Here is a 20,717-nt window from a genome sequence, read left to right on the forward strand (position 1 = left end):
ACTCGCCTCTCCACGCAGCTCCTCCCAGGCCCTGGTCGTGGCGGGGCAAGCCTACCTCAGGTTGCAACCTTGGTCAGCACACTCATACTGCAGCTGGCCAGGCAGGCTGGCCACCAGGGCTCTGAGCTGCACCGTGTCCAAGGCCTCCCAGATGGCTTGGTCCGAGTGCTCCTGCAGCATGTCCAGATTCATCCGAAGCGAGCCAGGGAACAGGGTAGGGTCCTGGCCGGAAGGGGCAGTGGGTCAGAGCCGGGCCCAGCCACGCCTCCCACCTCTGCCCACCCTGTGCCCCGGGCCTCACCTGGGGGATGATGGTGATCCTGGACCGCAGCGTGTGCAGCCCTACGTGGGTGATGGGGACCCCGTCGATCCAAATCCCACCCTCGGCTGCCTCCAGGAGCCGCAGGAGGCCCCCGGCCAGGGAGGACTTCCCGGCCCCTGTCCTGCCAACGATGCCCACCTGCCAGGGGATGGGAGGGCAAGACTCGTTCCGACCACGTCTGCCCAGAAGCCCGGAGGGTCCCTGGGCATCTCTGCGAGGTGTTTCCCTTGCATCCAAGATACATCCATCTATCCATTATCCTTTGAGCATTTGTCCATCTGTCCACCTTTCCATATGTCCACCCATTCCATCCAGCCTTCTTTCTGTACATAGTTCTCTATCTTCTCCCCTTTGTGACTCATCTCTCCCATCTTTCTGTCCACTCACCCACACTTCCTGCTATACCCCCACCCCCCCACCCCGTTTTTCCACCCTTCCGTCCATCTGCCCATCATTGTTCCTGCCCCCATCCGTCCTCAGCATTTACTGCTGCGTTCTCAATGCCCAACACTCGCTGGAGGCTCAACACTATATGTTTAAGAAGTGAATGAAATATGGGCCATCTGGGTGGCTCAGTCGGTTAAGCGTCCAACTTTGGCTCAGGTCGTGATCTCACGGTACATGAGTTTGAGCCCCGCGTCAGGCTCTGTGCTGACAGCACAGAGCCTGCTTTAGACCCTGTAGCCCCCTCTCTCTCTGCCCTTCTTCCATGTTCAATCTCTCTCTCTCTCAAAAATAAACAAAAAAAAAAGTAAATGAATCGTGTTACCCACTGTATGACAGGCAACTCTTCTAGGCATGAGGAATAGAGAAATTAAGGAATCCTTGCTCCACAGGGCTCACTGTCTGGTCTTGGAAATAATGCAACTGAGCAAACTTAATTTGAATACACTGTGATGAAAAAGCCCCCTCTATAATCAGACTCTGGACGTGAAGCCACCTGGGATAGAAGTCAACGGGGTAATCAGAGCAGGCTTCGTGGTGGAGGTGATACTTGAGTGGAACCTTGAAGGATAAGCAGGAGTTTGGGGAAGCGGAAGATGCCAGGTAAACCCCCTGAGGGCAGCACCAGGTGCCCACCTGGCCCCGTGAGGCAGTACTCCCCAAGTGTTGGCTGAGCCCTGGCAGGGCAATGAATGAAGAGCTGGGCAGAGCCTTGAATGCCAAGCTCAAGAGTTTGGGCTTTACTGTAAGGGAAGCTGGGAGCAGGGGGAAGGTCTCAAGCAGGGGAATGTCATGCCCAAATAAAGATCACAGAAAACAGACTGGAGGTGACTAAATGGGAGGCTGGGGGCTCAACTGGGGGCCTGGAGCAGTCTAGGAGGAGGCAGGAAGGAAATGCAAGTGGGAAATGTTTCCTAAGCATCTGTAAAATGGGACAATACTAGCACTTCTTCGTAGGGTCGTTGTCAGAGTAAAAGTGCATGTGATAATTGCTAAAACCCCGGGCAAACATTTCTGCAGCACTTGCTATGTGCCAGGCACCATTCCAAGCAGTTTACATGTGTTAGGTCACCGAAACTTCACAAGAGCTCTGTGAGATTGACATTGTTATTTCCATTTTACAGATGGAAAAACTGAGGTCAAGACATGAAGTGACCTGCCCAGGGTCAGCCATGGCAAAGCCAGGAACTGAGCCCGTGCAGACTGGATCACGTATGCGGAACATCCAGCACTCTGCCACAGCACTCACGTCGGAGGCAAAGAGAAAGAAGGCGGTCGGAGAGACGCCTCCTTACCCAGGACACCAAGGTGGGTGGGTGGTGGCATTTGCCAAGATGGCGGCAGGTCTGGGGGAGATGATCATTTCAGTTAGGGCATGGTGGGTCTTCAGGGTGGAGGGCCTGAAGTCGGGTGTGGAGGAAGCATTTGGTGCTCAGGGCCTAGACCCTGGGCACTGCCCACCCTGGGCCTGGCCTCCAGGAGGAGGAAGACGGGCCAGAGCCGCTCACCTTCTCTCCGGCTTGGATCTTGAAGGACACACCCCGAACGGCCAGTGGGAGCTCAGGTCTGTATCTCAGCCCAAAGTCCCGGAACTCGATCTGCCCCCCGTGAGGCCAGGGGGACCGGTCTGCACAGGTGGGTAGCCTCCAGGGCGCCTGGGACGGGAGAGGGGCACAGGGTCAGAGGAGCCGCTCTCTCTTTGAGCTTCAGTTTCCTCTTCTGTAAAATGGGCATATTTACTGCTATCTTACAGAGTCGTTGGGGGCATTGGAACATAGCAGAGCTATCAACAAGTGACCTCTGAGATTATAAAAATAATGATGGTATTGGCTACTCTATCTTTATTATTATTAGCCACTATTAATTGTCAAATAAGATTCTGTCTTCCTCTAGAAGGGGTAGAATAATATTCTCCCCTTTGTCTTTGTGAGGAGGGCAAGATTGCGCACTAGGGGGTCGTTAGCTGCTGTGTGCTCTTCCTGTGACCTTGAAGAGGTCCTCGATCCCCTCGAGGTGAAAGGGGGCCCATCAGAGCCGTGGGCGTGTATGGCCTGTCTACGGTGTGCCTGACACTAAGTGCTCTCTCGTGGGATCTCACCTGACCCCCCAGTACACCCGCACTGTTACCTTGCCATGTCACTCTTCCGTTATTGTCATCTTGCTGTGATGTGCCTAGAACGTTGCTGTGATGTGTCTGTGACGTGGCCGTCATGTTGCTGTTCTACTGCTACTGCACTGCTGTTACCTATGGTCCCCTGTCACTCAGAAGAATGACCTGCTTTGCCCAAGTGAGGAAGCAAAGGACCCAGGATTTCTCCTGGCTCCAGACCCCACGCTCTTAACCATTACTGTCGCCCTGGCTGCAACCCCAGCCCTCAGTGGCAGGGGCTCTAAAGCCCGTAGCAGGCATAGACCTGGGTCCACACCCCCGTCCCCGTCTTCCACCCGTCACCTCCTTGGGTGTCTGGACATAGTCCTTCATCCGCTCTACCGACACGATGCTGCTCTCCAGGTCTGTCCAGCTGCGAACAGCCCACTGCAGTGTCTGGGTCACCTGGGGGGGGGGGGGGGGGGGAGAAGACATCGCAGGCTTGCATCAGCCCCCCTGAGGCAGGGGCGGGAGGCAGAAGTGGGGACAGGTAAGGGGATGGGCTTTGACTGTCATCACCAGGAACTTCCTTCAGTAGAACTGGAGTATGCAGAGTAGAAAGGAGCTTGTCCAACCCCTCTTGATACAGGTGGGAAGAGAGGACCAGAGAGGGTGTATGGCTCTCGCAAGGACACCCAGCAGGGCTCAGGCCCACTGACTTCCATTCTGAGAGTTTCTCTCCTCTGATTTCCCATCATTTTGCCTCACTGTAAAATGAGGATAATAACAGTATCCCCGATGGGGTTGTGGGCAGAATTAAATGGGTTAATATTTATAAAGCTGTCAGAACAATTCAGTAGAAGAATGCTACTTGCATATATATTTTTTCCTTCATAGATATCATGACCTGACATGACATATTATTATTAATAGTTAACAAAATTTAGCACTACCCTGGAAATGGACTCTATATACCTTATCTCAACTAGGCTCTACAATGTCTGAAGTGAAGAGATTACTGCCCCATTTTCCAGATGAGCACACTGAGGCTCTGCGAGGGAAGACTCTTGCCCAAGGTCCAGGAAGGTCACCCCAGCTAAGCCTCTATATTTTCCTCACTGGTTGGTGGTTTGGACTTGGGTCCTTGAAGGTCCGACTGGCAGGGGTCTGTCTTGGGAGGCAGGTGTACCTGGAGGGCAGCGGAAACAGAGAAGCCCACGAGGCCGGCGCTAAGGTGGGCCTTGCTCAGCACAGCACACACGGCGGCTGCCAACACCAGCACGTTCCCCAGGAGCTCCAGGTTGGTAGCCAGCCACCTGCAAGGAGAGGCAGGTAAGAGCAGGGCGGGGGGAGGGCCTTGTCTGCAGGACTTGTTTCTCTGGGCACAAGGACTGGTCATCGTACCAAGCTGAGTCCCACAGGGGTCCCAGCAATGGTCTCCTCCACACCCCAGGCCCCACCCACGCTCAGTGGGTGGGGGAAGTTGATGCTTTTGTCTTACCTGTGCCCAGCTCAGAGCCTGGCACACAGTAGGTGCTCAAGTAAAGTTTCGCCATGGTGCCGATTTTCCGTCCCTGGGCTATGCCCGGCTGTATCCCTTGGGGTCCCCCTGCCTGGACCTGACCTCCATCTTCATACGGCCAATATCATCTTCATGCACAGGTTGGGTTGAACCCAAAAGCCTTCCTGGCCTGTTCCTCCCTTTCTCTCTAACACATCGCTCATAACTTCCTTCATAACACTTACCACTCTTAATAATTAAACGATTTAGTCAGTCCTTGACCATCAGTCTCCATCAGTAGATTGTGAGCTCCGTGAGGGCAGCAGCTCTGTCTCGTTCATGACTGTCCCCAGTACTTAGCACAGGACCCAGCACGTAGTAGGTGCTCAATGAATAATAAACTGAGTGGATAAATAGGCACCTCCTTCCCTTGCATTCCTACTCCAACATTCATTCATTCATTCATTCAACAAACATATTGACCACCTACTGTGTGTCATGTCTGCTGCAGGTGCTGGGGACACAGTGATCCAATTTAAGAATCTGTCTTCAGGGATCTCTGGGCTTTACTACACAGAGAATCTAGTCCTTCTAACAACCCCACAAAGCGGGGTATTGTTGTCCCCATTTGACAGATGAGGACGCTGGGGCTCAGAAGAGTTAGGTACTTGCCAGAGTCCACACACATGAAAGTCTTAGAAGCCACATCACCCTGATGCATACCAGGAAGCATGAACCTTTTCCACTAGGTTATGGTGGTTTTCAACAAACCAACCAGCAAATGAATACATAAGTTGCTTCCTAGACAGCTGCTCTTGGGAGAGTCCCTTTGTTCTTGAAAGCCCAGTTTACCCGTCTGTGGAATGAAGTAAAATCTGGCTCCTTACAGATGAGAGGATTAAATGAGATCTGCCATACAGACCACGGAAATCACCGGGCCTTCACATCGCGGGTGCTTTCTAAATGTTCATAAGGTCTTTCCTCCTTGGGCTAGGACCCCAGGAAGAGGCAGGGCAGGTTGCCCAGAAGGCTTATGGGATTGAGATGCTGCCCACAGCCACATGGCCTGATAGCCTCAGCTGGCCAGGGACCTGGGGCATAAAGGAGAAAGGATTCACATTTATTGAGCACCTACTGTGTGCTTGGCCCTCTCCACACTGTGGCACCAGATTACCTGGATTCAGATCCTTACTCCACCACATTCACTGTGCGGCCCTGGGCAAGTTCCTAAATCTCTCTGTGCCTAAGATTCATCATCCATAAAACAGTCTCGGCCTCATGACTTGTTTTTAGGACTAAAAGAACAAATCCATGTAGAGCGCTCAGTACCGTGCTGAGCATATAGTAAGCATGTTACAAGCATTAGCTCTGAGTGTATTTATTTAATCCTTATAGCCACCCCATAAGTGACATCCCCCTTGACAAACGAGGCTCAGAGAGGTATGAAACCTGCCCAAGGTCACCCAGCTGGTAAGTCGCAGAGCTGGGATTTGAGCCTGTGTCCGTCTGTGCTCAAAGCCTGAGTATTCTTACTTAGTAATGAAAAGAGGCTGAGGATGCTTACGTAGCTGCTCTATCACCAAGGCAACAGAGGCTGGTCCGGCGGCCTGGCAACAGAGGCTTCTTCCCTTCTGCTGACATCTGTACTTCCTGTCCACCTGCTGCTGAGGACGCCTCAGGCCAGACTCCATCTGCTCACGGTACGAGCCAAGTGCACCCAAGGGGTACAGCTTCAGCTTTATCCCTGACTTGCTGTGTGACTTTGGGCAGGCCGCTTGATCTCTCTGGCCACATAGCGTGACCCTACGTCTCACTCTCTGGGAACACAGATGTCTTGCAGGGTCTTGCCTGCCCCCATGCTTTTCCTACCTGTCAGCCACCAGCCGCGGGAAACTGACTCTCTGGCTTTCATCCACGTGCATGTCATTCTGAGCCACAAAGGGGCACTGGGCCTGGAAGGCTCTGACCACTGTGATGCCCTGGAACGTGTCGGCCACGTGGGAACACACGAACGAGTGCCTGGCTGACTCGAGGCGTCTGAGCTGGCATAAGCTGGCCACGTACAGGCTCTGAAGTGGGACAGGTGGGGAGGGGAGAAGTCACAGACACAGAGAGGTAGTTTGAGATGCACAGGGAGCCTCAAGTACAGGGTTTCAGACCAGGTTCTGTTACCAGCTTGCTGTGGGACCTTGGGCTAGTTGATTCCCCTCTCTGGGCTCTATTTTCCCTGCAGAATCGGAGTTACATGGTTCTTTTTAAGAAGAACCCAGAGGGCCGCCTGGGTGGCTCCATCAGTTAAGCATCCGGTTTCGGCTCAGGTCATGATCTAGTGGTTCATGAGTTCAAGCCCCGCGTCAGGCTCTGTGCTGACAGCTCAGAGCCTGGAGCCTGCTTCTGATTCTGTGTCTCCCTATCTCTCTCTCTCTCTGCCCCTCCCCTGTTCATACTGTCTCTCTCTCCTTCAAAAATAAAAAAACATGAAAAAAATTAAAAAAGAAGAACCCAGGAAGCTGCAAAACCCTCCAGTGCCCCATCCCAGAACTATTAAATCAGAATCTCTGGTGGTACCACCTTGGCCTTGGTAGTTTTCAAAACCCTTCTGGGCGATTCTAACGTACAGCCAGGACTGAGAAACCACTCATCTAGTGTGAATGTCTCATTCCCAGCCCTAAAGCCAACTGCTTCACTTAGGGCCAGTCATTGTGGGAACAAAACCATAAAGGACAAGGAAGGCAGTCGGCCAAGTGGAATCCGCTCACTTAACTGGAGGTTACCTGCCCGGTGCTGGGAACATAACAATGTCCAAATGATCCGTGGGGTTATTTGCTCTGACGCCACAAGCCGTGTGCCAGCCAGAAGGATATGCATCTGCTGAACAACCAGCCAGGCTGTGTGCCAGCCTCTTTACAAACAGTATTTATTAATGTGAGGTGGGCACTGGTGTCCTTCACAGTTTACAGGTGAGAAAACCTGAGGCCCAGAGGGATCAGGTCCAGGCCTCTCCAGCAAGCAAGTGGCAGGGCCCGGATTCAAATCCACCTCTGCCCGACCCTTAAGCTGACCCTCCCCAGGTCAAGAAGACATCGAGAAGACAGTGGTGGCTGTGGTTTTTGTCTGACTACCGTGTTTTTTTCTCTTCTATTTCTGATTACCTGGGGTGGAGGTGGAGGGTAGAGTTCAAACGTGGGACCCGATCACGGAGGACATAGCCTCACGCAGCCTAGCCAGTTAGAGTGTGCTAACCCTCTGGTCACTGTGATTTGCTCAGGGATGAACACGAGCCCCCAAACAGGCCAGTCAAATCTTCCCTGGGACTGACCTATGAATGTGGACCTGGAGTAAAAGTTACTTTGGGTTGGACTTGCTCAGGTGGGATGCTGTGAGTATAGGGTTGTCAGGGGCCATCAGACCCATCAGACCCTAGAAAGACAGTGTGTCCAAAATCAGGCCACACAGAGCTAAAGCCAGTGGTTTTTAAACATTAGTATGCATCAGAATTATCTGGAGGGTTTGCTGAAACACACATTTCTGGGCTCCATTTCTACCGTGACTTGAGAGTCAGTTCTTGGGTGGGGCCTGAGAACGTGCATTTCTCACTAGCTCCCAGGTGGTCCTGACGCTGCTGGTCTGAGATGGCACTTTGAGAACCCCTGAGCAAAGATATGGAGAGAGTGACCGCATCCTGGTGATAACCAGCTCATTGCGCTTTAGGGACGTAAGACGTTAATTTCTGTCGTTTTGTTTAAGCTAATTTCAGTTGGTCTCCAGCTCTGGCAACTGAAAGAGTCAAGCCTAATACAACACTTGGAGACCTTGCAATGCCTCGTTGGTTTCTAGATAATTGGAGAACGGGAAGCTGATTTCAGCAGCAGCAGGACAAAATGTAAGATATTAAGAACTTAGACACGGACATTCGGGAGACAGTGTTGAATATAGATGTTAGAAGTAAACTGTGGTGTCTCTGCCTCTGGGAATTCTTCTAGGGATTCTTCCACTGTGCAGAGCCTCTTATGCTGAATCCTGTCCAGAGACAAGAGACTGGCTGAGGTGACCCGAGCTGGCCCCAGGGGCCTCCCCAATCTCTCCATACCTGAAACCCAGCATAGAGGACCAGCAACGGCAGGAAGGCGACAATAGCCAGAGGGGTGGCCACCATCACCACCAGGCTGACCTCCAGCAGTCCAAAGGCATAAATCAGCAAGGACCGGAGTTTGTCTGGGATATCCACATCTACTGTGTCTGTTTCCTTAGAGAAGCGATTCAGCAAGTTCCCGATGGGTGTCCGCTCAAAGAAGCCAATGGGACACTGTACCACATCCCACAGAAGCCTCTGGAAAAGCAGTCTGGATGCCCGGATTCCTGCCAGGAGCACCATGGCCATGGAGGCAAACAGCCCAATGGCTGGGGAGAGAGCGGGTGTCAGAGCGTGAGAGCCGAGACCCTCCTCCCCCAACTACCCCATGATGGCCATCTTATGCTTTGGCCATCCTGAGTATCCCCTGATGGAACCACCCCACAGTGGGTTGAACAGTGTGCCTCCCCACCCTGAAAACTCGTGTCCATCAGGAATCTCGGAATGTGACCTTATTTGGAAACACGGTCTTTGTGGCCGTTTTCAGTGAAAGATCTTAAGGTGGTAACACCCTGGATTTAGGATGCCTTCTAAATCCAATAGCTCTCGTCCTTACAAGAAGAGAAGACATCCAGAGACAGAGACGAAGGTGATATGAAGGCAGAGGCACAGAATGGGGGCATATGCAAGCCAAGGATTGGAGACCCCCAACAGAAGCTAGGAGACAGGCATGGGACTGTCGCTCCCTCAAAGCCTCCAGGAGGAACCACTCCTGCCGACAGCTTGTTTTTGGGCTGCTGGCTTCAGGACGCTGAGAGATGAAGTTTCTGTTGTTCTAAGCTACCAAGTTTGTGGTAATTTCTGTCAGCCCTAGGAAACTAATATACCCCCTTTCTCTCAATGCCCATCTATGTGCCTGGAATGGGGCTGACTTCACTCCGTTTCTGAGGTGGGGCAAACTGTCTCTGGCCCATCCAAACCACTGCAGTTGGTCTGTCCCCACCCAAGTCCTCAGCTACCCCAAAATCTGGGGGCCAAGGTTCTGCACTTGCTGAGGAGTCTGGCACAGACTCTGAAGATCCCAGGAAAGGAGGGATGTGTCCTGCCCCCCACTCCTTCCAGCCTTATCTAAAGGATGCAGGTCTGCGCTTGGGCCCAGGATGTTTGCACAGATGTCCAGAAAGGACAGGGATGGGCAGGCCAGGGAGCCCTGAGCACCTCAGATGGGGCCAGAAGGGTGGAGGGTGAGGAAGGCGGGCGAGGGGTACCTTGGAGGCAGCCCAGGAGCCCGAAGATCCAGCCACGCAGAGCCGCCTGGGTCTGTCGCCCGTCCACAGTGGGGTCGTCGGCCCACAGGCTCAGCCAGTAGCCACGGCAGAAGGAGGCCACTTGCTGGCAGAGGAAGAGGAACAGTGCATAGAGGCACAGTGGGGCACCCACAGCCCGTAGGTAGGTCAGGTGCATGGTGGCCCTCACCTGTAGCACAGGTAGGGGGGATGGGGGCAGAGAGAGGCCCCGGAGGGAAAGGAAAGAAGAAAAGACCAGGTGAGGCTCTCAACAGGGCAGATGGAACCACGGTGCAGACCTTACCTGTGCTCTCTCAGTTCCTACCACCTGGAGCACCAGCTCTCTTACAGGCCCCACCTAGCCTCAAGACCCCCTTCCTCTGCAGAACCCTCCAAAGGCCAGTGGGAGCTTTAAAGCTGTGGCACTTTCTGGCTTTGGAGTGATTTATTGAACACATACTACAGGACAGGCGTGTGTGTCTACCCCCATCATAACTCCCACCTGACAGATAAGGAAAGAAAGGCACAAAGAGGTTAAGACACCTGCTAAGGTCCAGCTGCCACAAATCTGAAGTTCTTCACCTGGCTGCAGCCAGAGTGAACTTCTGGAAACATCATCCTGACCCTATCTTGCTGTTGCTGGCCTGCTCATGGCTTTCTCTTGCTCTCAGAAGAAATTCTCACCTTCTAGTTTGTCTCTCTGACCTTACCTCCTACTCACTATCTGCTGGTCTCATGGGATTTCTTTCTTTTCTCTGGTGCCCCAAACTCCTTCCCACCTCAGAGCCTTTGCACCTGCTGTTCCCTCTGCCTGGAATGCTCTCCCTCCTCCTCTGTCAGCTGCTGGTTCCTTACTTTAGGGGTCAGCTCGAGCATCACCCATTAGGGCATCTTAATCCAAGCAGGCTCGTGACCCTCAGTTGGTTGGTCTCCATCTCATTTCCCTTCTTTATTTTTTTTATCATTATCTGATATTACCTTGCTCATTAGCCTAATTATTTGCTGACTGTCTCCCCCCACTAGTGTGCAACATCCACCAAAGTAGAGACATTGCCTGCATGTAGTGGGGGTTCTGTAAATGTTTTTTGGGTGGATGAGTAGGTGGATGGTTGGGTGGGATGATGGGTAGTTGAGTGAATGAAAGGGTAGATGGGTGGATGGATAAATAAATGAGTGAGTCTATAGAAGAGCAGATGAATAGATGAGTGGATGGATGGATTCTGGATGGTTAAGTGGGTGGATGGATGGATAGATGGATAAGTGGGTGGATGAGTGGACAGATGGAAGGTGGGTAGATGGATGGGTGGATAGATGGAAGGTGGGTAGATGGATGGGTGGAAAAGTGGGTGGGTGGATGCGTGGGTGGATGGATGGATGGATGGATGGAAGATGGGTAGATGGATGGATGGGTGGATAAGCAGGTGGATGGATGAATAGATGGAAGGTGGGTAGATGGATGGGTGGGTGGATAAGTGGATGGATGAATGGATGGATGGAAGATGGGTAGATGGATGGGTGGGTGGATGGATGGATAAGTGGGTGGAAGGATGAATAGGTGGAAGATGGGTAGATGGGTGGGTGAGTGGATAAGTGGGTGGATGGATGGATGGAAGATGGGTAGATGGATGGGTGGGTGGATGGATGAATGGCTGGATGAGTGAATGGGTGAGAGGGTAGGTGAGATGGATAGATGAGTGAGTAGATGGGTAGGTGGCTGGATGGATGAGTAGGATGGATGGGGTGGGTGGTGAATAAATGGAAAAGTAGGCAGACAGAGGAATGAAAAAGTAGGTAGGTGAAAGGAGGGGTGGACAAAGCATCATAGAAGAAATGAAATAGTACAAACTTTAGATTCTGACTGACCTAGATTTAAGTCCCAGGTTGCTTGCTCTGAGCAACCTTGATTTAAGTCCCTTGCTAGCTCTGAGAACGCAGACAAACTCTTTAAGACCTCAGTTTCTTCGTTTCTAAAATGGAGCTGTCACCATCTAATTTTGGGGTGGTTGTGAGCATTAAGAAACGTGAGTGTCCAGAGTCCAACGTGGCATGGCACACAGTAGGTGTCCAGTAAAGTGAGTCTCCCCCCCGCCTCTCTGCCCAGCACTGTATCTGATGGGAGGTCTTGAGCCCCGGGGAGTGCGTAGCTGTAGCAGCGGACGTAGAGGAGAGGGAGCAGCTGGTGGTTACCCTGCCATACTGGATGCCATCCTCTCCTGTTGACCATCCTGCGCACTCTGGATCATCCAGGGAAGCCCCTGGCTGGGCCTCTGAAGCGGCTCTGTCCTTCTCAGAGACCAGCAACTTCATGGACCTGTCACTGAGAGGAAATGAAGACAAGTCAGCGTCTCTGTCCAGGGGGTGTGTGCGCACCCAACCCTCATGGCCACTGGGAGCCGGTGACCTCTGACATACACTCTTCACTCATTCATTCCTTCGCTCACTCATACAACCAGCGTATGGAGCACCACGGGGCATCGCGCTCCGTCCTCCCTCCACGGTGCCCAGCTAAATGCCATCTCCTTCCCCAGAGGCGAGCAAGCCTGTTCTCCCGATGCTGTTTCATTGAATGAACTTATTTACTCAACTTTGGGACCTGTTTTTCAGAGTTTTCCTTTTGGCCTAAGCATTGCTACGGTCATTTTGCCCCTGCTGTTTACCCTCAGATCTGTTAGTTCACCTTGGAAGAGGGTCAGTTTTGTGCAATTCAAATGTTGAGGACTTCTTGTATCTTCCTTTCATCTGTGGATGAGGGGGCTGCCTTAAAGTTAAATGTGAATTGCCATCTGGTGACTGAAACCGTGAGCAGCTGACTTAGCCTGTCTGTGCCTCAGTTTCCTCAGCTGTAAAATGGGGTTAGTCTATGTCGGTCTGTCTAGCTACCAATCAATCATCTACTCATCCATCATTCATCAGTCTGTCATCTATCTATCTCTCTCTCTCTGCCTACCTGCCTACCTGCCTATATCATCTATCTGATCTTGGGATTATTGTGCACGGTGAGGACAAGTGGGATTGCCCAGTGTAAGACCCAGGAGTGCTCGGGGTGGCTACCTGGCATGGAGAGGAGCTGTGCTCAGCCTCTACATTCACCAGGGACCAAGGACCCTCACAGTACCCTAGGAGTCCCCCAACAATTGTCACCTAAGCTCGCCCTGTGTCCACTGCCCAGTGGTCTGCTGTTGACAAAGTCACTTTCCATAAAAAGGGTGAGTACCAGGTGGCAAGGTTCCAGGGCTGCAGACAGCCCCACAATGAGTCCAGCTATGGCCTGTCTAGAAGGGGCTGGGGACGAGGGGACAGCAGGCCTCCTGGTGAACGCCCACGCGTGTGTTCTGGCCTGTAACAAGTGATCCCACGCGTGTAGACTCAAGCCCTTTGTGTAGCAAGCCTGAAAAAGCATGACGAACGACAGGGCTGGGCACATCATTAACAACTATGGCGAGGATCTTTCTCTGGCACCAGCCCTGCCCCTCTCTGGCAATGAGACAACCTAACAAACTTTAGGGCATTCATCATATTTGAGGGCAAACTGGTCCTGCTATGAACTGGCCACATGAGGACTTAACCACTTTGGCCCATTGAAGATCAAACAGCTTTCGGCTGGTCTTGCCCCCTGAGCGGGCACTCAGTGGCTGTGAGGTCCAGAATGGTTCTGGCCGCCCTGACCTGCCCATGCTGCGGGTGCTGACCCAGCAATGCCTTTACAGCCTCAGCCTGCGCCCTCCCCACGCTCAGCACCGCGGCAGACTCACCTCTCGGGTCCACCCTCGGGCCTCCGACTTCCGGCAGGGTCTCTGGGGTCCTTGGCATCAGTCCTGAGTTCTGTTTCTGCAAGGTCAAAGGAGTCTTGTCGTGTGATGGGGGGCCAGTAATCGGGGTCCAAACGTGGGCATTGACACCCACCGGCTGTATGGCCTTAACTTGTCTGAGCATCTGTTTCCCATGATCTGGCTCCTGCAACGTCTCTCAATCCTCCCTGGGTTCTTCTGGGACCATTACTCATTGAATCACTCATTCGTGCGCTCATTCACTTAGCAAATATAATTGCGCACCTGCTATGAACTTGGGGCTGGAAAACAGTAGCAAACACTGCACATGGCAAACCTCTCCGGTGTCCCCCGACAGCCTTGCATGAGCAGTTTCTTGTACCTGGAATGTTCTTTTCTAGGCAACTCACACCCAACCTCGGGGGTCACCTTCCTCAGGAAGGACCCTGCCTCTGACCATCCTCCAGGTTGGGCAGGCCCCATCTTCGAGCTCCAGGATGATGATACTGCGAGTTGACGCTTAGGACTTTTACCAGGGTGAGCCCCTGTTCTGTGCAACAGATGTTTTCAGAAAAGGCACAGCCTTTTCTGGGGCACCTGGCTGTGGGTCCTTGCTTTTCCATGGTGGTGGGGGTTGGGGGAGAGCGGGGGGGGGGGGAGCAGCCTACAGCCTACTGATGAAAAAGCACATGCTCTGGAGTCAAGTTGCTTGGGTTCAAATCCCAGCACTGCCACCTATAAGCCATGTAAACTTGGGCTAGTTCCTTCACTTCTGGGCCTCAGTTTTCTCACCTGTTAAATGGACATAATTACAGCACTGACCTCACAGAGGCACCGCGATGATTAAATGAGCTAATGTATGTGAGGTGCCACGGGGGTCCTTATCACCCACTATGGGTGAGCTTGGATCGGTGACGTCATTTCCAACGCGTTATCGTTTTTTCAGAAGGCACGGTATTTTCTGGTTATTAGAAGCCCTAGCTGGCGTGTCGTGGGCCTTCTGGCCTCTAGCCACCAAATGACCATTTGCTCAGCCTCTGCAGCAGTTAGGACTTGAACACTCCAGATTTGAACACACCCAAGTTCTAATGTCGTGACCTCAGAAAAAGTACTTGCCTTTGCCCCAGTTTGTTCATTAGTAAAACAGCAACCAAAATGGCACATGCCTCATAAGGCAGATCCAATGAAATAATGTAGGTGGAGGCACTTAGCACTCTCCTTGGCTCACAGAAGGTGTCGCTCGCTCTAACTGGGGGGTTGGGTGGCCTCTCCAGAGAGCTGTCTGCTTCCAGGCCTGGGCTCCCAGGAAGGGTGTGGCCAGAGCCTTCCAGGCATGCCCGTGGGATCCTTGGAGCCTTCTCCTCAAGCGGGGGCAGGATCCCGGCAACAGAGAACCAGCAAAGCCCAGCCCGTACCTCCATCTCCTCTATCTCCTGGCCTTCTGGCTGCATCCAGAAGGCCCACCAGGGCCCCCTTCCTGCGTAGAAGCTCCTGGTAGGAACCCATCTCTGCAATGGCTCCGTCTTCCAGCACCACGATCCAATCAGCCTGGGGCAGGACGTGGAGTGCGTGGGTCACGAGAATCCGTGTCTGGGAAAAGAAGGGGTAGAGGTTACACTGGTGTGTTTGACCAGTCATCCAGAGCTGGGGGCTCAGGGGCAGGCAGCTTCCTGGGGCCGTGTGTGGGAGGAGCTCCCCTTCTTGCCCTCCCGCCCTCTCTCTCTATGTTCCGGTGGAGAAATAGAGGGGCTCCTTCAACCTGTGTCTTGAAACAAGAAGACACAGGGCTTCCCTGAACCTGGCCGGTGACCTGAGTATGGCTGGAGTGGTTTAACCGCGGACCCATGAGCAAGAAATAACTGCTGTCGCAAGCCACAGGGATCGGGGGGTGTTTGTTAGGCAGCATTGTCAGACAAAAGCTGACCACTATAAAGAGGAAAACTGGACTTGAGGAGAGGGTTGGGTTAGGACTTCCCCTGCCTTTGCCCTGTGAACTTTGACACGTTTTCCCAAACGTACTGTTCCCTGGAGCAGCCCGTCGGGCCCAATGACCTGGTTGAAGACCTGCTGGCCGACGTGGGCATCCAGGGCCGCCAAGGGGTCATCCAGCAGATACACAGCGGCCTTCCTGTACACGGCCCGGGCCAGGCTCAGTCGCTGCTTCTGGCCCCCGGAGAGATTCATGCCCTGTGGCCACAGGAGAGGAACAGGGGCCTGGGTGGACGTCATGCTCATCAGAGTGAGGGCCAGCTCCCAGGTTCGAACACTTGCTCTCGAACCAGCGTCCCCACCAGCCTCCACCCAGCCTCGCCTCTCCCCTTCCAGCCAAGCTGTCTGGGGGAAGCGACCTTCTCTCCTCCGGCTCACTTCTCCTTGAGTCTGGCTTCTCTTCTCGCTTCTCCCCGGCATGATACCGCCTTCCTCAGGACACCAGTCATTTCTCTGGTTGCCCAACCTTATTTTCTTTTTCTTTCTTTCTTTCTTTCTTTCTCTCTTTCTTTCTTTCTTTCTTTCTTTCTTTTTCTCTTTCTTTCTTTCCTTCCTTCCTTCCTCTCTCTCTCCTTTTCTTTTTCTCTTCCTTTCTTCCACTCCACTCCACTCCACTCATATGTTCCACATGGCTACACCCAGTGTCCTAGGCTCTGGGGATACCATAATGAACAAAACCCAGTCCCTACTCTCATGGATCTTGCATTCTAATGAGGGTAGGGTGGGAGACATGTAATTAATAAACAAACAAGTCAAATCTATCACCTGTCACAAGATGTTATGTGCTATGAAGAATTAAGCAGAATTAGCGTGTATGTTGTACCAGCATGAACAGGGTTGCTTTGCTGGGGGTGGCAGTCAGGTAAAGCCTCTCCACTAAGGGGACGTTTGGGTTGAGACCCGATGGGAGCGAGGGATGAACCACGTGGATCCCTGGCAGAGAGAAGAGCACCTCAGGGTGGGAGCATGCTTTGGGTGTGTAATGAACATACAGAGATCAATGTGGCTGGAGTGAAACAGGAAAGGGGGAGCATGATAGGATGGGGCTGGAGAGATGAGTGGGGCCAAACCTTGAGAAGACTTGTTGCGGACTATCAGGACTTTGGCTTTGACTCTGAGAGAGATGGGAAGACCTTGGAAGATTCCCAAGCAGAGAAAGGATGAGGTCTGACTTAGGCATGAACAGAATCCCTTTGGCTGCCGCACTGGGCTTAAGCTATCAGGCGTGATGACAGAAGAAAGCAGGGCAGCCACGTAGGGGGGAATTGATGGTGGATGATGCCAGGACACTCTGGGTCCTCTTTGAAGGTGGACTCAACAGGGTTTGCTGATGGATTAGATGTATGGGTGTATGAAAGAGAGGAGAACCAAGAATGCTACCAAGGTTTGGGATCCGAGCTCTGGAGGGATGCAGCTCCCATCACCGGGGATGGGGGTGGGCAAGTTTTGGGAGCGCACATGTCTGGTTAAGGATGTGACAGCTGGTCACAGAGGGAGGGCAGCAAGTACTCCTTCTTTCTGGAACACACCCTCCCTTGGCCTCCAGGACACCCATCCTCCTCCCTGGACACTCCTTGTCAGCCGCTCTTTATGGCTCAGGCCACACAGGGATTCCTCCAGACCCTGTCCTGGGCCCTTTCCTCTTCTCTCTGGAAACCCACTCATTTCCTTAATGGCAGCTCCTAGTTTTTCACTCTCAACTGCCTAATCTGGAGGCTAGCAAACTTTTTCTGTAAGGGGCCAGACAGTAACTATGTTAACCCTGGTCTCTGCTCCTGTCATGCAAAAGCAGCCATGGACCGCCATTAAATGAATGGGCGTCACTGTATTCCCCTAAGACCTCATTTACAAAAACACATGATGGACTGGACTTGACCTGTGGGTCATCGTTTGCTGACCCCTGCCCAATCTGTAGCTCCAGATGCATATATCCTGTCTATTGGACATCTCTGCCCCAGACCCTTTGGTGAAGCCCAGAAAGGAAAAGCTATTTGACCAATGTCACCCAGAAAAGCAGGGCAGGGCAGGACAGGAGCCCAGGTCTCCTCACTCCTAGTCGCTGAGAGCCCTCGCCTCCAAACCCTGCCACAGGTCTCTGCCTTGGTCTCTATTTTCAATCATTCACTCATTAACAACTATTTATTGAGCATTTATTACATGTTTGGCCCTGAACTAAACTTCCTTTGTCTGTCCCACTTTGCTGCTTCCTTGTGTCCTCTTTGTCCCTCCCACCACACGGCCCACATGCCAGGCAGACAAATAGCCCAGAGCTCCGATGCCCCCCGAGACCCTCACCTGCTCCCCAATTTTGGTGTGGACCCCTGCAGGGAAGCTGCACACGTCTGGCCACAGGGCACAGGCCTCCAGGACCCTCTCCAGCCACATCGGGTCCAGCTCCTGCCTGAAGCACACATTCTCGACCACGGATGTGTTCTGGACCCAGGCCTCCTGGGGCACGTAAGCCACGGAACCCTAAAATACAACTCACTTCGGCCATCAAAAGGCAGATAGGGATGGAAAGTAGGAGCGATTTGGGGGAAGTAGGAGGAGCGGGGAGGAGCAGAGAGGAGTGAGCAGGAGAGGGGAGGAGGGGAAAGGAGTGGGGGGGACCGGGAGGGAGGTGGGGAGAGGGACATTGTGACAGGCAGGGGGCAGCCTCACCTTGATGGTCACCGATCCCTCCACCTTTGACAGCTCCCCAAGGAGGGCAGAGAGCAGAGAGGACTTCCCTGCTCCCACTGTACCAACAACCGCCAGCAGATGACCCTGGGGCACAGTGAGGTTTATCCTGGCAACACAGGAGGGGAGATATGTCCCTGGGCAGGGCCCAGCCTGAGTCCGCGTGGAATTGGTGAACCCCGGACAGAGCCAGCCTTTCCTGTTGGCGACTCATGCAGAGGTCACTGTGGGTAAGCGTGGAGCTGTCCTTCTCTCTCACAGTCCTTGTCCGGCTATTTAAGCGGCCACCTTGCCCCACACAGGTGCACATGCACACACACACGTGCCGTCACACAAGCACACACGTGCATTACACCGCACACTCATGCACACTCCTGCAGTCATACAAACGCACACCCTTAGGCATACCACACGTGCCACACACATGTGCAGCCACAGACGTGTGCATGCACACTCACGTGTATGCACAAGTGCACACACATTCACGCACACGTTCTAGTGCACACACGCTCATGCCTGCATGTGCACACGTGCGTGCACACAGCTGCTTGCACATATGCACACACACACACACACACACACACACACACTCAGTTTATTGTGGCAGGAGAGTCTAACCAGCCTTGCCTCTTGTCCAGGGTATTACAGTAGGCTCTTCACCACTCTCCCTGCTTCTGTCCTTGCCCTCCACCCCTGCTTATGTGCTGTAGCCCATCTTCCACCCCGTGGCCAGAAGGACCCGTTAAAACCCATTAAAAGTGGGATCATGGTGCGGTTCCCAATTCACTCAGGATAAAAGGTAAAGCGTCCCGACAATTCACGAAGTACGTCCGACCTCCCACTGCTCTGACCCTTAGCCACTCGGCCTCAGCCACGCTGACCTCCTGCTTCTTCTCAAAGACAGTAGGACAGTGGTTCTCAAGTAGGAGGGACTGTGCCCCTCCCCAAGTGTCATTTGTCACACCTGGTGGGTGGTTGCTGCTAGAAGCTAGTGGGCAGATACTGGGGGTCCTGCTAACCATCCTCCAATGCATAGCACAGCCCCTACAACAAAGAATTCTGCGGTCCTCAATGTCAATAGTGCTGACGTGGAGAAACCTTGGTCTAGGCACACTCCTGTCTCAGGACCTTTGTACTCGCTGTCCCTACCACTGGAAAGCTCTTCTTCCAGACACCCACAGGGCTCATTCCTTCTCTTTATTATGACCTCACTACACATGCCCCTCCCTCGACATCACACCCTTACCCTTTCTCATTTGTGTGCCCCCATCACGTCGGCCCCAAGAAAGCAGGGCCCTTGCGCGTTTCCTTCACTCTGTCCCCAGAGCCTACAGCAGGGGCTGGCACATAGCAAGCGTTTAATAAATACTACGAGGGGAGTGAGTGGCAATCGACGTGAATACCGCCCAGGATATTTTCTTTCCCTTCTTATAGAGTTTTGGGGCTGGCTGGGGTTTTCTGCCACAAAGACCCCACCGAAAGTGGGGGCTGCAGGTGGCAATGACCTGGGAGCTAACAGAGGAGAGAGAGAAGCAGATATGGCTGACGGGGTCTTGGGGAGCCTGTCCGCTAGGCCTCCCTTGGTGTCATCTTGGCCAGCGTGGGGAGCGGGGAGCAGGGAGATGTTCCCTCCCCGACCGGTGAGGCTGATTCACCGTTCTGCCACCCCCAGGAGTCTTGCTTCCCCCAAACTCTCTGCCAGGGCTGGTCCCAACCTCCCTGACAACAGCAGCGTGGGTGAGCCTGCCCTCCAGCCCCTCTCCCCCCACCCCGCCCCGCGGGAAGCCTGCACCGTCTCTCACACAAGACACCGCAGCGGCTCTCACATCGTCCTCCCGACCCCGGGAAGGCAGTTTGCGGAGAAGCCATGCTGTACCTGCGCAGGCAGAGGGTGCCTTCTCGGGACCAGGCGAAGGTGCCGTTGTGCACACTGATGCACGTGTCCCCAGCAGCTGGAGGGCAAACCCAGACAACCCGTGCTTGGAGAACCTCATCACACAAGGGTGCCCGTAATCTCTCCGACTTTATTTCCCAGCTCGATGAACACATCACCGTGTTTGTCTCCCCGGACTTCCCGCACGAGGGCGAGGACCTGGGCTGTTAGAGGGTTGGCTGCTGTAACCCAGACTGACGCACCATCACTGGGCACGGGTAGCTACTGAATGACGGGCAGAAAGTGTCACCGTGCCCGTTTCCACGTTACACAGCTGGTGACCTCATCTGCGCGTGCCATCCTGTCACCAGCGGCCCCAGCTGGGACCCTGGCTTTTGGTCGATGGACTGCGGGAACCACTCCTCTTATCCCTCCCATCCCCCTCCTGCTGAACTCCGCACTCACAGCGTCTGGAGGGACTTGAGTCCACAGCCCCAGGGTCAACTTCTTCCAGGCAGAGGAAGGCGGCCAGACGGTCCAAGGACACCCGGGCCTGGGGAAACCAAAGCCTCAGGTCACTGGTGCCCAAAGAGCAAAAAGCGAACTCGGGCTTCAGGTGCCTGGTGCCTCGGGATGTGGAAAACCTTCCGGTCTCCCAAGCCTGATGCATTTGCAAAGCTTTAGCGCAAGGCTTT

General features: G+C 53.5%; 1 protein-coding gene across 2 annotated transcripts in view; it reads right to left on the reverse strand.

Moving 5' to 3' along the window:
- ABCC6 (ATP binding cassette subfamily C member 6) overlaps positions 1–20,717 on the reverse strand; it is a 51,400-nt gene that overhangs the window by 3,819 nt on the left and 26,864 nt on the right. For both annotated transcript variants that reach the window (XM_049638316.1, XM_049638315.1), the window contains exons 14-29: positions 20,488–20,575; positions 20,026–20,101; positions 18,132–18,258; positions 17,766–17,942; positions 15,501–15,668; positions 14,897–15,071; positions 13,467–13,542; positions 11,902–12,031; positions 9,697–9,904; positions 8,447–8,757; positions 6,226–6,425; positions 4,045–4,171; positions 3,219–3,320; positions 2,275–2,421; positions 302–460; positions 56–222 (exon numbers count right to left, since the gene is read on the reverse strand). In XM_049638316.1, the coding sequence (XP_049494273.1) occupies positions 56–222; positions 302–460; positions 2,275–2,421; positions 3,219–3,320; positions 4,045–4,171; positions 6,226–6,425; positions 8,447–8,757; positions 9,697–9,904; positions 11,902–12,031; positions 13,467–13,542; positions 14,897–15,071; positions 15,501–15,668; positions 17,766–17,942; positions 18,132–18,258; positions 20,026–20,101; positions 20,488–20,575 (2,438 nt within the window). The remainder of the gene's footprint in view (positions 1–55; positions 223–301; positions 461–2,274; positions 2,422–3,218; positions 3,321–4,044; positions 4,172–6,225; positions 6,426–8,446; positions 8,758–9,696; positions 9,905–11,901; positions 12,032–13,466; positions 13,543–14,896; positions 15,072–15,500; positions 15,669–17,765; positions 17,943–18,131; positions 18,259–20,025; positions 20,102–20,487; positions 20,576–20,717) is intronic.

The sequence above is a fragment of the Panthera uncia genome, chromosome E3 (assembly GCF_023721935.1).
Source record: "Panthera uncia isolate 11264 chromosome E3, Puncia_PCG_1.0, whole genome shotgun sequence".
Lineage (NCBI taxonomy): Eukaryota > Metazoa > Chordata > Mammalia > Carnivora > Felidae > Panthera > Panthera uncia.